Source organism: Buteo buteo, chromosome 24 (assembly GCF_964188355.1).
Source record: "Buteo buteo chromosome 24, bButBut1.hap1.1, whole genome shotgun sequence".
NCBI classification, from domain to species: Eukaryota; Metazoa; Chordata; class Aves; order Accipitriformes; family Accipitridae; genus Buteo; species Buteo buteo.
The window spans coordinates 9,208,179-9,225,194 of NC_134194.1; the positions used below are offsets into that span (position 1 = coordinate 9,208,179).

General features: G+C 47.1%; 2 protein-coding genes across 3 annotated transcripts in view; one reads left to right on the top strand and one right to left on the bottom strand.

Annotated features, from left to right (window-relative positions):
• CYFIP2 (cytoplasmic FMR1 interacting protein 2) overlaps positions 1-17,016 on the top strand; it is a 56,587-nt gene that overhangs the window by 21,481 nt on the left and 18,090 nt on the right. For both annotated transcript variants that reach the window (XM_075056908.1, XM_075056909.1), the window contains exons 11-23: positions 874-991; positions 1,866-1,985; positions 2,618-2,743; positions 3,758-3,924; positions 4,209-4,356; positions 4,695-4,848; positions 5,637-5,793; positions 6,536-6,632; positions 7,202-7,278; positions 8,261-8,369; positions 8,725-8,844; positions 9,519-9,718; positions 10,238-10,325. In XM_075056908.1, coding sequence (XP_074913009.1) covers positions 874-991; positions 1,866-1,985; positions 2,618-2,743; positions 3,758-3,924; positions 4,209-4,356; positions 4,695-4,848; positions 5,637-5,793; positions 6,536-6,632; positions 7,202-7,278; positions 8,261-8,369; positions 8,725-8,844; positions 9,519-9,718; positions 10,238-10,325 — 1,681 coding nt within the window. The remainder of the gene's footprint in view (positions 1-873; positions 992-1,865; positions 1,986-2,617; positions 2,744-3,757; positions 3,925-4,208; positions 4,357-4,694; positions 4,849-5,636; positions 5,794-6,535; positions 6,633-7,201; positions 7,279-8,260; positions 8,370-8,724; positions 8,845-9,518; positions 9,719-10,237; positions 10,326-17,016) is intronic.
• Positions 11,161-17,016, bottom strand: part of FNDC9 (fibronectin type III domain containing 9) — a 33,575-nt gene continuing 27,719 nt past the window's right edge. Inside the window, exon 2 of the mRNA XM_075056914.1 lies at positions 11,161-11,830. Coding sequence (XP_074913015.1) covers positions 11,161-11,830 — 670 coding nt within the window. The remainder of the gene's footprint in view (positions 11,831-17,016) is intronic.

Consider the following 17,016-nt stretch of genomic DNA (forward strand, 5'->3'; position numbering starts at 1 on the left):
ATTTAGGGAGGAAAAAACCAAGATCTGAACATTTACATTGTGGTGACAGACAGAGACATGAGAGTCTCACTGACAGACATTTGCTTGCACAAAGCATTTTGGCGGAGCCGTTCTGGTTCTATGTCTGTGGCTAATACAGAGTGGGGAAAAGGAGATGTTAAATTAAATAGACCTGATTTGCACCATTTCTTCGTATGACTGTGCCTTTGGAAGGAGAGTGCTGCCTTCTTTTAGGACATCATTACACTGTTACATGGTACCTGTGGGTCAATGCAAATGAAAATCTAGTTCATTTAATCATATTCTGCTCATCGTTTATACTCAGGGTTGTTCACTGAGCTGGTAGTGTGAGCCAGAACCAAAAACAGGGTGGACAGGATATTCCCCTGCTGGCCCCTTGCAGAGTCTTTCCTCACAGGAGGAGGCAGCATGACCCAGCTATTTCAGACCTGGAGGGATAACTTCTAAGGGGATGATTAACCTTAGGTTTAGCAGAAAGGATGCAAGTGATGCCGGGTCTTTGCAGTTCATCCTTCCCTGAAAGCTTGTCCTATGATGGCCTGGGAAATAGCCATCTCTGCCCATGGGGGCAGGTGAGCCCAACACGGAGAGCAGCCTTCAGGGTGGATGGAGCAGAGATGTTTGGGCTGAAAGGTGAGGCAAGTGTCCCCATCGTGCTGTGTGAGACCACCTCTGGAAGACCCCACACACCAGGAGACATGAGAGAGACAACAGAGGCTGACATCTGCCCTGGAGGTGGCATGTCCTGAGCAAGTTGAAATGAAGAGAGCAGTTGAGCACAAGGCTTTGTCCCTGGGGGTGTCTGAGTGGAGCCCCATGTCCTGTCCTTGAAACCCTTGCTTTTTTGCCCAGGTGGACGTGCACTCAGAGCAGCATAAGTCCCCAGTACAACATCTGTGAGCAGATGGTCCAGATCCGAGACGACCACATCCGCTTCATCTCAGAGCTCGCTCGCTACAGCAACAGCGAGGTAAGCTCAGCAGGTAGTCACTGTAATCAGGCTCGTTAGACAGACGAGGCTGGAAGAGGACAAGCATGGCAGGAGTATGGTCTGCCAAGGACGTACAGTGAGGAGGGAAGAAGGGAACAGGTGGAACAAACCACTTATCAATCCAGCAATAAAAAACAAGTTATGAAAGGCCCCTGCAGGTGCAAAATCACATGCACCCGAAGATCTGCTGCAACAGCTTCTGCTCTTTGGCCACAGCTTCTTTAAAATAAGAAGCATCAAAAATTTTGCAACTGAATGTTCATTACTGGCCCGGTGGCAGAACACCCATGACTTGCAAATGGGTCTTTTCTATTACACAGAGCTATTGGTCAGGGCTTTGAGGAATGTTCACGAGGGCATCTCTGTTCTTTCATTACTGAATGTCAGCGCCCTCTCTGATGCCATTGTGACTGTTTTCTGCAAATGTGTGATCTTTATTCATCAGTGTTAGTTTAATGAATTGTTAGCATTCTCAGCCCTTTTTGGCATTTGTAAGTGCTTATTTGAACTTTAAATCAGTGAAGGACTCTCAAGGATTTCAGTAGTATTAGACAATTGAAAAGGAATGGGAAAGTGGAATGAGAACAGTCAGTTATTTGCTCTGACGTGACAGGTCAGACTCATTTTTCTGTAGGAAATAAATGGACTGCCTGGGTAAAAAGAGCCTTGCCGAGTTATACCCCTTTTCCTGAGGGACAGTACATGCACTGCTCAATTTTTGCTTGATCGTAAGGTCACAAGGAATTCATTCCAGCTGGAATTTGAGAGAGAGAGATGTGACTGCTGTTTGGCTCAGTGAAGCCTCTGCAGCAAGTTCCTGAGTCCAGCCCTGACATGATGTGATGTTCTCCAGGTGGTCACTGGCTCAGGACTGGACAGCCAGAAATCAGATGAAGAGTACAGGGAGCTCTTTGATCTCGCTTTACGGGGACTGCAGCTGCTGTCCAAGTGGAGTGCCCATGTCATGGAAGTGGTGAGTGCATCCATGGAAGCGGTAATTGTGTAATGTCCTCCTCTTTCCAGGTGAGCGTGAACATTTTAACATGGCATGTAACAAAGACTCTAGAAAGGTGAGCTTGCTTTCATGCCACCTAACTTTAAGCCATTAACAAACACACTAAGATCGGGTAGCTAATGACCCTGAATACCCTCTGTGCCAAATGGAGAAAGAGAGCTTGATCATCTCACCCTGGACCTGAACTGCCCTTTGCAGATGTCCCCACCCATGTTAGAGGGGGACTGGGTGACTGTTCTCCTAGCCTGAACATCTCGGTTAAGTACTGAAAGCTGTTTGGGATGAGTCTGGGTCTTGAGCAACTGAAACTAATTCAAATGATGATGGAAATTCTTAATCTGGAAAATTTCAACCACATCTCAACACAAGTCCGTGGATGTCAAAAGCCCAATATGACTGGCAACCTCCCAGATAAACAAAACCAATATTCAGTACGGTGATGATAAAGCCAGGAAGAAGCACAAATTCTGCATGTCAAACAACTTTAGTAATGTCTAGGGAGCATTTTCCTGGCACAGGGCCCTCTTCAGTCTTTCCAGCCTGGCTTCTTACTCATTGCAATGTTGACAGCGTCTCTTTCCATCTTCTAGTACTCTTGGAAGCTGGTTCATCCCACAGATAAATTCTGTAACAAGGATTGCCCAGGAACAGCAGAAGAATATGAGAGAGCCACCCGGTACAACTACACCAGTGAAGAGAAGTTTGCCTTTGTGGAGGTGGGTGCCAACTGCACAAGAGTAGGAACCAGCCAGGGCTGTTTTTCTGTCCCATGTTCCTCAGGCCAGGGGAAGAGGAGGGAAGGGCATCTCACCATACTTAGCCAGTTCCTCATCCCTGTGGCCCATGTTAAGGGATTAAGGGTTCCCACATCCCTGTCGCCCTTAATTTGCCCAGAACTAAGGGGCAAATTAAGTTCTTAGGGAATCCTGCTGGGATAGAAACACTGCACCAATGCATGACGAGAGCAATTCTCCTCTCTTTTTCCTGATCCTGCTCTTCTTATGCTGTGTTTGTGTGCTGGAGAAACACAGAGGTGAATCCTTATGTTTTCTTAATATTGCTGTATTAAGCCTCTCCTGACCTGAAAAGGGGGTTCAGGGCTCCTGAAAAGAAAAAAAAGGTGTGGGCTTGCAGAGCAGTGTGATCTGAAGCAAGATCAGGAGCTACATTCAGGTGCTGTGCAAACACAAGAGATCCTCAGCCAGTCCCCATGACCCATCAGCTCTCAGTCCAGCTGTCTGTGGACTGTGGCTGTGGGAGGCCAAGGCCCTCACACCTTCATCTTGCCTTACACAGTCCAAGGTGTATTTGAATATTGCCTTCATTTTTGTGGCTCACTCCCTCCTGAGAATTGTCATGGTACCCTTGTCCGAAGAAGACTGTGCCCTGTGGTGGATGAAGGTCTGTGCAAGCCACGGAGCTGCACCCACGTATGGAGGTTGTGCAGTTTCCTGGGATTGTGTGTTATAAAGATATCAAGAGATCATGAGTGGAAACAGGGCCTGCCTAGGGACAGGGGCCATTTGCAAGAAACTAGTGGTGTAAATGCTCTCCTTGGCTGCCTTTGATCTGTAAAGCAGCTACCATCAAAAAAATTAGCCACCTAATTACTGGGCCTAAGTTACTTGAGTAGAATTAATTTAGTCCCAAATTCTCTTAATGTTGGATTTATGGACCTCTTCATACAATGGAAAAATAGAAAATACATCTGGTTTTCATTTTTGCTTCAGGTAATTGCCATGATCAAAGGTCTGCAAGTGCTGATGGGCCGGATGGAGAGTGTCTTTAACCAAGCCATCCGCAACACTATCTATGCAGCCCTGCAGGACTTTGCCCAGGTGACCCTGCGAGAGCCACTCAGGCAGGCGGTCAGGAAGAAGAAGAACGTTCTGATCAGGTCAGTCTGTTCTTCTTGAATGTAATGCAAAGCCCACGTAATTATTTGTGTAACACATTTGTACTATATAAGCGTGTGGCCCTGCATACACCTCAGGGTATACAACCAGCCAACATACCTTGGCCAGCAGTTCTTTGCAAGGTAACTTTTGGGCATGACTACCCCAATAACGACAGTGTATGTCCCCACCTCAGATTCTTTTCCTCCCATACATACACAGCAGTATTTTCATCCTGAGGTAGAATCAAGCTTAAGCACTACTTTCCCTCTCTCACCGACTCCAGTGTCCTTCAGGCAATTCGGAAGACGATCTGTGACTGGGAGGGAGGTCGAGAACCTCCAAATGATCCTTGCCTGAGAGGTGAGAAGGATCCTAAAGGTGGATTTGATATTAAAGTCCCACGACGAGCAGTAGGACCATCAAGTACACAGGTATGTAAATGTCCATCTCCTGTGTAGGGAATTAATGGTCTTACAGCCATGTAGGAGTCTCCTGCCATGTGGATTAGCAGCAGTTTCCATGGTCTATTCCACAAAGTCTTCACACTGTTGTGTGTTAAAAGCTGCTTTGGTGTCTAATTTGTTGTATAGCTCCCAAAACCTCCTTTGTTAGGGGTGTAATTATTTCTAGCTCAGAAAGATAGTGGCTTATGGGTGCAGAGAGTAGTAGCCACCTGGGAGAAGTGTTATTTTTTGTTGCAGAGCACCATGGCTGTGTGTGGTGGTGTCTCACTGGAGAGTGGTAACTGCGTGTCAACTTTCTTCCAAAGCTTTACATGGTGCGGACCATGCTGGAGTCCCTCATAGCAGACAAGAGCGGCTCAAAGAAGACTCTGAGGAGCAGCTTGGATGGGCCGATAGTCTTGGCCATCGAGGAGTTCCACAAGCAGTCCTTCTTCTTCACCCACCTTCTCAACATCAGTGGTGAGGTTATGGCAGGGGGAGGCTTGAATCCAACTCTTGCATGCTCAGAAAGGCAAAGGTGTAGCGTTCGCTACATATCAAGATGCCACGATTAGACCACTGGTCGGCCCGGACCAGGGAAAGAGACAGATAACACACACAGTGTGAGCGCCAACTTCCGCCTTTTATTGCGCAGTTAATTCTTTTTATACTAATGAGGGGAGGCGGGATTACAGGTACATCACAAGGCTGCAACTAACCCTCTAACTTTCCGTGACATCGCGAGATCTTCCGAATGCCAAACCCTACACAAAGGTAGATCAGCTTTGCTCCTCATTGACCTATACAGAAGATTTTCCTTGATTTTTCCCAGATGTCCTACTTCTGCCTGATTCAGGCGTGTTTCTATGTAGTAATCATTATGTGAACAGGAGTGAGTCAGCAACAGCAAATAGCCACAGGTGGTAGTTTATTTTCTAGGACTGGAGTTTTCTTTCTGTCCCAGACAAACTTCTGAGCCACTGGGCACAAAAGAAATCTTCCTGAGTAACTCTGAGCCATTGAAATGTTCTCCCTGGAGCTCTAGAGCAAAAGGAATCATCCCTTCTTTCTTCTTCCATTACAAAGTGCTCAGACAGCATGGACATGGTTTGGGTTTAAAAACAAAGACATCCTAGAAAAATGTTCCATACCCAAAACCAGTCCAATATGAGGCTGCAGCAGCTGCCTCTTGTGCACTTCCCTCGCTGCCTTCCCCATGGGGGTAACATGGGTGCCCTCCCGCCGGGGGGATCTCCTCTGCATTTCAGAAGCGCTGCAGCAGTGCTGTGACCTGTCCCAGCTCTGGTTTCGAGAGTTCTTCCTGGAGCTGACCATGGGCCGCCGCATCCAGTTCCCCATCGAAATGTCCATGCCCTGGATCCTCACGGACCATATTCTGGAAACCAAAGAACCCTCTATGATGGAGTAAGAGTTGATGAGCTGTGTTGGGACCATGCATGAGCTGGGGCTTGGGATTTTGTTGTGGAGTAGGGTAGGCTGTTGATGAACAGTCTTTTTGACGTGGGAGGGAAAATAGATGTTTCTTGACTTGCTGTCACATGAATGTGTACTGTATGAATACCTCCTTAGCAGACGCACACGGGCAGCTTCCTGGCACTGGCACTTTTGTGTCATAAACCAGCAGCTGGCAACTGCTTTATTCGGATGTGGACACAACTTGGTGGTACCATCATCTGCATGCAGCAGTCAGACAGCATGTGCAACCAAAGGGATGTGGGCCCTGGCAAAGGCACCTAAACACTTTTTTTTTATATACATGATAAACGATGGGAGGAATTGCTGTTCTGCAAGTATAATTATGTTCATAATATCTTCCTCATTAGGAAAATTTTGTTTTCCATTTTACGGCCATTGTCAAAGCACTCTGTGGAGTGAGGGCAGGATGAAAGCTTTTTTAAGGGCAGAGGAGAAGCAAGTGTTGATTGAACAATTCACAGTTAGCTCAAATCCAGACCTGTTCTAGCTGCTTCCAGCAGGACACAAGGAGCGAGAAGGAGTGTTTGGGGGGCTGGAGTAAATGGAGGTGATAGGATTGAAGTCAGAGAAAAGCCATTTTTTGCACCGAGCAGGGCACATGCAATGGCTGCCATTTATGCTGATATGCTCCAAAGTTAATTTAAGACATGATCTGTCTTCTTGCCCTCAGGTACGTACTGTACCCCTTGGACCTCTATAATGACAGTGCATACTATGCCTTGACCAAGTTCAAAAAGCAGTTCCTATACGATGAAATTGAAGCTGAAGTAAGTTCTCTTCATCTTTATTGTATGGAAGGAGCTCACTGGGGTCACATTGCCCTGTTTGACAGCCCCACCCAGCAGTTCAATAAATATGTTATAGGCATCTCCTGAAAAAAAATCTCCATCAGACTGAGAAGTTTTCAAAAGATCAAAATTTCCAGAGAGGTTACAGCCTCTGCTGATTAAGGGCTTCAGCTCAGCTGTACCGATGGGGAACAGTGGATGCCAAAGGCTGTCAAACACTGGAGGCAAGGAATGGGCTGTCTGATGGGCAGAGGGTTATGGGACATCAAAGGAAAATGAGAAACCGGAGATCCCTGAGAGGGAAGGATGATTGAGGATGGGGGACCAGGACCTGTAAGAACATGCAGAAACTATAAGAGAGAAACGTAACTGCAATTTTCTGCTTACCTTCAGCATGTGAGAACTGCAGTATGTTTTTTAGATAGTGTGGCATACATGTACGTATTAAATTAGAGCTCTGTGTTGAGTTGTATTGATCTTGCGTGCGTAGGAGGAAGCTGCTCTGTGCTGCTGACACCCTAATGATGTCTTTGTTTTTTCTCCCCCAGGTGAATTTGTGCTTTGATCAATTTGTGTACAAGCTGGCAGATCAGATCTTTGCCTATTATAAAGCAATGGCTGGCAGGTAGGAGAACCTGACTCCTGATGATGAGTGATGATATCACTGCATCCAAATTGCTGTTAACCAAAAGGTTCCCCTCAGGGAGTAGCTGCTGCAGATAGACATAACAAAATAGATCATCCCTGTCCCACAGAGCTGGCTGTCCATGTCAGACCAGTGTAGATGGGGAAAATGAATTAATGGTGGCAAGGAGACATAGCTATAAGTGAAAAAATAATAATTGGCATCCTAAGTAGCTGTCTGAGTACAATTTGTGAGAGCAGCAGAAAAGCAAACCGAGACTATTGAAGACATGTCCTTGCTGGACTTCTGTTTGTGTACCAGGCAGATAAGGAGTGGAAGCCTCCCATCTCTAAGAAACAGGAACATGAACTTGTCCTCACCCTTGTAAAGCAGCAGGACTTGTAATAGCCAGAAGGGTACTCAGTATCTTAGGTCACACATCAGACCAGCTGACTGTAGACTTCTGCAGAATCGCTTGCTCCCTTGTGGGGAGATAGGCCCTTTGTGACATTTCCTTCTAATCATATAAAGAACATGGATGAACTCTAATGAGAGTCCTCCTCCCATGGCCCCAAAGGCGAACCAAGTCTTTGGTGTAACTCTGCAAGGAGTTTTGTCTCTAGATCACATTTGGCCTTAGAGAAGGAGAGCAATCACCATCACCAACCAAATATTCCCACAGCAGATCTTCAAGGAGGGAGCACACCAGTACCTGGCACTAGTGATAACTTTCAGCACAGTCTTTTGTTTTCTGGAATGTTTTAGCCATAAAAGCCAAGAATGACGGACAAGAGCATGGCAGTCCCCGGATAACAACCACTGCTCTGTGATTTAGTAGTGAAATCAGAGTTATTAGTGTGTGGAAATTTCTTGGCATTCAGAGCATGATGAAAGGAAGGATGAAAACAACTCTGGAAAAAATCCAGAGAGGAGCTGATAGTGTATGTTTCTGTTTTTTCCTGACACTGCTTCCCTTTTTCAGTGTTTTATTGGACAAGCGTTTCCGGGCTGAATGTAAGAATTATGGGGTGATTATTCCATACCCACCATCCAACCGCTATGAAACACTGCTCAAGCAGAGGCATGTCCAGGTACAGTGCAAGCAGTAGACTCCAGTACTCATAACTCTTCGTCTATTATCCTTTCGTTGGTGGCTGACATCCTAGTGCTGGGCTCAATCAAGGTCAGTGCTGGAATGAGAAGGGTTGAACCTGTTTCTGACACACCGCACTCAGGGCATGGGGCCCAAGGGGAAAATGAGTTATGTTCCACATTTCCCTCCTTCCTTCTTAAGTAATGGTAAAGTCAGCCAAGGTGTTTGCATCACCGCTTTCACATTAAGCAGACTTGGATACTTGGTTTTAATTTGTGTCTGTTAAAAAAAAAAAAAGAAGTACCTTTTCTCCACCTGTACATAACATGCAAATATTTTTCTTCTTTTCCCAGTTGCTGGGTAGATCAATTGACCTGAACAGGCTCATTACCCAGCGTATCTCAGCAGCGATGTACAAGTCATTAGACCAGGCCATTAGCCGCTTTGAGAGTGAGGACCTGACATCCATAGTGGTAAGAACTGTTACTGACTGAGAGTATGAATAGAGAGAATAATACACTGCTATGGATACACAGTCAACTGTCTTCTGCTTCAAGTCCCACCTACTGTAGGTTTCAGCCAGCCATGTATCCTCCTTTATGCTGCTGAGTCTCTACTATTTCTATTTATGCAGCTTTAATGGCATTATTATTGGACCATTAAGTATCTCCATAAATCGTAAGGTGACAGTCAGCAGTTAGATTTTGCAGAACTCATATAAGAGAGTCCTGTGATCTGGGAGAAGGAAATTTTGACTTTAATTCCCCCTGTTGGATGAAGGTGGCTGAGACATCATTTGTGTGTGTACAGGATTTGCTGTCTTTGATACATTACAGGAACATCAGAGTCAAGTAGTGTAAAATCAACAGTTTCCACCTTCTGATGTGAAAGCCAGCCAGTGCTCAGTGGGAAACAAATTAATTTTGCTTCCTGCAGGTTTAGGAGATACTGGACCAGGACCCCTTGAGTAGAAGTGCAATTGGCCTCGGCCACTGAGTTAAATTGATGTCTTTAGCATTTGCTATATCCTCACCTGGAAAGTTCTGTGCGGGTGTGGATATAAAATCATTCCCCTGGCAATTAAATCAGCTGTTTCTATTGTCATCTTGGTAATACGTTGCATTTGCTGCTGCTTTATGTGCTGCAGGAGCTGGAGTGGCTCTTGGAAATAAATCGCCTGACTCACAGGTTGCTGTGCAAGCACATGACTTTGGACAGCTTTGATGCCATGTTCCGGGAGGCCAACCACAACGTCTCTGCACCCTATGGGCGCATCACCCTCCATGTCTTCTGGGAGCTCAACTTTGACTTTCTGCCCAACTACTGCTACAATGGATCCACCAACAGGTGAAGAGAAAATCAAGGCAGGGGGCACCTGGAGACCCTGCTTTTCTTTCCAAAATGTCAAACCTGCCACATAAAATTCACATGCATTGCAGTGAGGTTTTCACTCTCTATGGGATGCAACAGTTACAGTTAAAATGAAGTTAAAGCCCACCAGCTCTCCTTGGCCTTGAAAATATTAGTAACAAATTCAAGCAACAAAGTTGGACAGTGATAGCAAGCAACTGAGCTAGTTTCATTCAGAGGATTGGTTTACTGAGCAGCAGAGCTGTGGTAGTTGCTCGATATGGGTTTCTTTCCTGCCCCAAATGAGAAGAAACCCCACCTTTGGTAGGTTAAACTGACATGGTTTACACCACCAATAGATTGGGGCAGGAATTTGCATTCCAGTGCATGTAGCTCAGGTGATTAATTACTAATTAGTCTGCAGCTGCAGCTCATCCTGGACCATGCCATACCTGTGCTCAGCACAATTAACTGGGCTCTGACCACTTTCCTCCCCGTCTCCCATGCCTGCCGCAGGTTTGTGAGGACAGCAATCCCGTTCACGCAGGAACCCCAACGGGACAAGCCAGCCAATGTTCAGCCATATTACCTCTATGGATCCAAGGTCAGTAAATGAGCCAAAACAGCCGGAAGGGGTGGGTGTTGGAAGTATTTATTTAGGAAGAAAGAAATGCAAGAACTAGTTCATTAATAGAATGGCGGGTGCAAATGTGCAGGGTTGTGTTGCTGTGTGAAACCAAAAAGCCATGCAAGAAGCATATTCAGTGTGCTTTTGCTATTGCTTTCCCATACTCTTCTCTGTAACATGCCTATGTTAGGGGATGCTGACACTGCTCCATGCTTGGTGTTGGCATTGAGACCAAGTCACATCCATCTAAATGCGCGGAGGAGAGCAAGTTGGAGCTCCAAAGCAGTGCTCCTCCCCAAGGAAGGTACCATTTCAGGAGTCCCATTTTTAGTTCAAAATGGGAATTACTAAAATAGTTGTATGTGCAAATATAGACTACTTAATACTGACAAAAAGCTTTTGTCAGGCTGTGATGACTGTTTATACAGACGTTATGAGGGCTTGGGGGGTGATGCTAGTGGAGGATCACTCAAGTGTGAAACTACTAGAGTGGAGTTTATTTCTTGTGCATGTTGATTGATGGCTCTGAAGTGAACCTACAGCACTAATGCAGATTAGCTAATCACACTACAGTCAGCCAAGCGTGGCCGTTCCCAGAGCGCTGACTTGGTTTCTTTTGAAAAAACCCTCAGCAAATGGGAATATTTTTGTCACTTGACAAAAATCTTTCTCCCTGCGAGCAATGTCCCCACCTCATGTTCTACCCTGGGGAAAAACAGTCCCTGTGGACGCACAGACAGTCCTGTTGGCAAGAGCTGGGAAATAGCAGCACGAACTAAACCTCTAAGCAGGGCCTCCATTTATTTTGCTCTCACTGAAGGCCGTGCTGCGGCAAGATGGCCCTTTTATCGTCGCTGGTTTTATAGGAAAAAAAGCAGCGGGGGGAGCTATACGGACTCTCCCTCCTGAAACTGGAGCTCCTCATTAGCACAGTGGTCATGGGGACTTCCAGAAGCTCCTCTCTCAATCCGTCGTTCAGTGGCCTCTCCAGTGAGCTGCTCCCTTCGCCCACTTCTTCAGGGCTGGTGTCGGGATGCTTCAGCCTCACAGCCCGCTGGCAGCGTGCGGACCAGAACTGCAGGCAGCCGTAGGCCAGGAGAGCAACGAAGCAGAGGAGCAGCAGGCTGCTCACCATCCACATGGAGGTGGTAGGTTCATGCTTAGAGCTGCCGAAAACCAGGGGGGTTTTGTCCAGAGTGTGGAAGGTGGTACAGTGGTTGCCAGAGGGGTAAGAGTTCTTGCACGTGATGCAGAGGATGTAGATGGTGGATGGCGTGAGTCGGTGGAGGACAAGGGAGCTGAGGGGGTGAGGAACTCGTTCCTCGCGGTGGAAGTTTTGGCGTAAATAGCCAGCGAAGATGCTGTTCCAGTTGGGGCGGTACATGACATGGTAGTAGTTCTCTGGACAGGGGTTGTTCATAGCCCAGGAGACGGTGGCACTGGTGTAAGTGATGTTGTGCACTTCAATGTTCATCGTGCCCCTGAAACCAGATGCAGGGAGAGGCTGAGTTTCCTGATTCATGTACAGGCTCAAAGGCCACCGACATCAGTGAAATCTTTCCACCAGCTTTACTGGCCCTTAGATTGAACTCAGGACTATGCCTGGCTAGCTTAGATTAGATGCTAGGTCTTAAATGGTTAAAATTACAAAAGATTAATCCTGATGGAGCCCAGACTACTGTATCACTCTGCCTCATAACTAAAAAAAACAGCTGGGACACAGGGCATGCTTTATGCTCTAGTTAGTGGTTTTTTTAAAAATGTCTTCTTTCTGACTAGTTGTCTACATAGAAGGTTTTTTAGCTTTTTTGTTTCCCATGGAATAGAAAGGATACTGTGAGTGTGATTAACATAAACTGATCATTAAACTAGCTCCAACTTGCCTTGTGAAGCTGCCAACATATACTTTGATTTTACACCTAAATGCCATTTAAAAAGCTGCATAATGATTAATTCACTGGTTTAAGTTGTTGCTGCATTTTCTGTACCTTACTTGTTGCTTAACAGAGTACAAACTCTTTCTGTTCCTGCAGCATCTCACACTGTAATATTAGGAACTTAAATGTGAAATCTGAAGGTTGGTGAAATATAAAATCAATGCCTTTAGGGAAATACAAATAAATGAATAATAAGTACAAAGCTCTCCCTCAGATAAGACACTGAGCACTAACAAATTACTGTACAGCAACAGCCACAAATCACTTCAGTACATCACTCCCTTAGATCCCCAAAGTGCTGGCTGACCCTTGTTGCAGGGTTCTCCCTCCCAACCATCCGAGTGCTCTGAGTAAGAGCTACGTGCAATAGAACCAGTTTATTTTCTTCCTCTCTCTTTTGCTATAACTAACTTACCTTACGCTTACCTCCCCGGGCAGGTCCGCGGTGGCCAGTCGGTGCTGGTGAGCAGTGTGGCCACAGCCGGGCAGCGCCTTCCCCTCTTCCCACTGCTCGCCTCCCTCCTGCCTCTGCTAAATCCCTTCCCCGCGCGCTGCCTCATATTATACCCATCTGGGGCTCCGTCATCTCTCACCATAGCAACCAATAAGAAAGGATGGGCAGGCATCTTCGAGCGATTTGGGAATGTTATCCCTAAAAGCTTCTGCCTGGGAGAAGTATATCTCTCCGAGGAGGAAAAAAACAAGTCAGGTAGTCTTGTTTGCTGGCTTGTTTGGGTTGGTTAGGGTTTTCTTTTTTCCCCCTATCCACAGTCCCCCAACAAGATCATCACTGCCCCCCAGCAGGGTCTGGGGTTAGAGACACATTGGCACATGGTGTGAAATCCGGGGTCCTGGCCTGTGGTACACATTGATAGTTTAGCACTCAGGGGTTTTGTCTTTAATTCTATCATTTCTTGCACATTTAAACTACTGATTTAAGCCAAAGCTAGATTTTCATCCCTGATGCTGCAGCAATGTCCATTAGCTTTTTAATATTTTCTAAGGTGTGTGATGGGAGTCAAACTGGGTTTTCAAGGACCTCAACGTCCTGCTGAACTCCTGTGGGGTTAAGACAGGCTCTTCTTTGAATGCCTCTGCCTTACAGACAACTCAGGGATGTCCCCTGTCAGTCTGGTGAGAGGGCAGGAGGGAGAGGCAAAGCCAGTGCCAGCAGTGTTTTGGGGAGCAGCTGGAGTCTGTGGCCAGGAGGGGACAGACGTGGCACTGCGCCTGGTAAGGAGAGGCTCTGAACAAGTGACTCACTGCTCTCTGAAGCTGAAATGTGTTGGAGAGAGGAACTTTCCCAGAAGAAATGTTGGTTCTGGGTCCGGAGTTACTCATTCCGTGTCGTTACTGGAAAGGTGCTCGCAACGTTTCAAAGATCTTCTAAATATCAACAGTGATGAGATGATGCAAACTGCATCAGGAGGGGCTACTACAGTCCTGGGGAATATGTGCGACACTTGCTTTTGATTTACGTTTTGCAGTTGTGGATGTTTTGGGTTTGTCTTCCAAGATCTGTATTCCCTTCTGTCTCTGCGAGTGAGTTGCAGCTGCCAGCGAGCTGAAAAATGGGAGCAGAGAGGAAAATAATTATGGGCAGTGATGGAAATGAAAGTGCTCCCAGGTGGCTTTCTGCCTTTTACATGGTTTGGTCCTCCTTACAAGAGCAGGGGGAAAGAGAGCTCTTAGCTGGTCCCATGCTGTGAGTAAAGTACATCCTTGCCTGCAGGGAGAGAGCTGAGGATACAAATCCGTGCCTCAGAAAGGTGGATTACACAAGGTGGTAATGCTTTCATGAGAGAATGACTTTCTTACAGCATTTGGGTTGTTGAGTTTATCAGTGTTCACAGGTGCTTCAAAATTAAATTTCAGTTGTTCACAAATAAGATGTGTTAGCAGGAAGAGAGGAACCAAGGAAAACAGAAATAGTTGTATTAGGCCAGCAAAGGGTCCTGCTGACCTTTCTGCATGCCGTAATCAATACCGCCAGCTCCAAGGAAACCGCAGCAAACCTTTCGGTGGTGTTGGTATTACCTGCTCTCAAAACCAAGCTTGCACCAGTTTACACTGGTGATGAGCTTGAAATTCTCATTTCCCAGGATGAGAAGATGCCAAAGCCATGTCAGTGCCAGGACCGCTTCTGCACTGGTGTTCCCCATATCTGCAGCTGGACCCAGCTGTGGCCCTGCCTGGGACCGCTCACTCCTCATCATAGGATGCAAACTGCAGGCGCGCTCCAGTGGCCAGCAGAAACTGAGCCATTTTTTGTCATTCAGCCACTTATAAAACACAGCAGGTTGCCAAGTCTCCAACAAAAAAGCTGCAAAATTACCAGCAATCCACTACTTACTGCTCATTCACCACTTCTTAGCACTGTAAATGCTTTAGACTGGGCTTCGTTTATGTATTTTCATGAGTCCTTCTGTTTTTCTTGGCACTGCTGGGACCAGGGTCACACCAGACTCACTGGAAATCCATTTCCCTTTCCCTGGTTGAATTTGCCCCCCCCACCTTTTTTAACAAGCATGCAGGCAGATGTAACCTGAAGGACAGCACATGCTGCTGGCGCTTATAAAAATAGTTACAGCGTGTGAATGGGATGGAGCTGCTCTATTTTCTGCTGCCATGTCTGCAGCAACAACACAAAGGCGTTAAGGACCTGTGGTTGCTGCAGGAGGTGTTGGCAGCGGGGGCTGCTGATCCCCTCCAACCAACTGCGTGGGCTGGGCTACCTGGCCTGCCATGGCCGTTGGCTGCTTGTAAATAATAGCGGTGTATACAGTTCCTGAAAATCAGTAGTTGGTATAGTGAGGCATTATGCTGAGACACAGAATATACACAGACACAGTCTCAATACAGTGTATAAACATGCCTGCTGCATTGTACATGTCCTGTCCATCCCAGCTGGGGAAGATGTAATTTTTTTGCATGAAAGTCTTAGCAACTGGCTGATACAGCTGAATATGGTAAAAGCTTTATAGGGAGAGCGAAGATTCCTTGTGGCAGGGAAGGAACCAGGCCATATTCAGGCTGTTTGACTTAGAGACCCTCCTCTGACAATTCTGGTCAGAATTGTTTTTCACTTTCTAAGACACCATCTCGGCTGTCGCACTGAAGTTAGTTTGGCTAGGAGCCTGGACTAGTCTTGGGCTGCGTGCAAGTCCTTTTTTGTCTCTAAGTATATTCCTCTTTCGTTAGCTCTTCATTTTTCCAAGGGGGTTCTGGCACAGGCAGTATTATCTGTCTATTATCTCTCTCTTTGATCTATTTTATCGGATAAAACTCTTCCCGCCTTCCCTCAGGTGAGCTCAGACAGGTCTGGGTGATGGCCAACAACAAGCTTAAAGACATGGAAATGACAACTAGTTTTTTTTTTTTCTTCATCTGCTGCTGAATCTGCTCCAGAGCATCCCTAGTAATCTCCTGAGCTCCCAAAGCAACGTGGGGCTTTTCCCCACATGCTCCCAAGTATGGATCGCTATCCCTTAGACCTGGGTGCAGGGTGGGACACCTGGGCTCTGCGGGACACTGGGAATTCTACCCCACGGTGCACATCCCAGCCTGCCTGCCCTCCCAGCCTCCTGGCGCCAAAACCTGCCCGTTTGGCCCCAAACCAAAGGTGGGGCAAACCTCCACGGTGTCTTCGGCAGCTGCTGCTCCCAAGAGGTGGCGAGGTCGGGGCTTTGCTCTGGATCTCTGAGGAGGTGGAAGCGACCGCAGCGCGGGGGAGCGAGCCGTGCTGTGCAGCCAGCTTGTACCTTCAGCTGTTTTGTCTTAAAATACCCACTGGTGTCATTTTTTACATCCTACAGTCTTTACCCCAAGCTGTGTATCTCGCCCTTAAATGGAGTTATATTTTTAATTGCTGGCAGAGTATTATTATTAGACACAAGTCTGCTGCTAGTGCGCTGTGTGGCTCTGCGGAGAGCTCGATGAACCTGCCTCATCTTGCAGACAGGCGGGGATGAATCATCCCGCTCTTCTGCAGCCAATGCACATCCTACAATGTGTCTTCTCCCAATCAAGCTCATTGCCGAGACCCCGGCTTGAGGGAAAAGCCTGCTTGAAAGCTGCTCTCCAGCCCCATTATCCCGCTGAGAGGCGAGGGAGTGCTGTGAGGTGGGCGGCTGCACGGCAGCACTGGCCACTCGCTGCCTGTACAGCAAAATGTCAGCCCTCTTACGAGGAAAATCTGACCAGTTGCTCCACAACTGGGTACCAGTGGTAGCCCATCTCAGGGGACCATGGCACGTGTGCAGACAGAAGACCTGTCTTCTAGCCGTGGAGTAGCAAAGAGGCTTCCAGAAATGAGTGTGGATTCATGAGCCCACTGAAATGGGGATATTTATTTCCCCCCACTAGTCTGGACGAGCCACCGGTGTGCTAACCTTGGGGAAATAACAGGGTAAAGGAGCCTACGGGGAGGCATGGAAGGAAGGTGCGAGGAGCTGTCTCGGGGCTGCCCGGATCACCCCTGCAGCACAGCACTTTCTGGGGATGCCCGGGGCTGGAATGATGCATTGCAAAAGCTACAGCGACAGAATGCCGCGGGAGCGTGGCCAGCCTGGGGCCCTGGCAGGTTACTGGCTTCCCTCTGGGGTGATTGTGTTGGCCATTTGGCAAATGGTCCAGACTGGGCGTTACCTGCTGTTTAAACAGACACACTTTTCAAAACATAAACTATTGCTGTTTTTCACGTGTGTCAGTGTGCGTATCTAGTGGCTTTG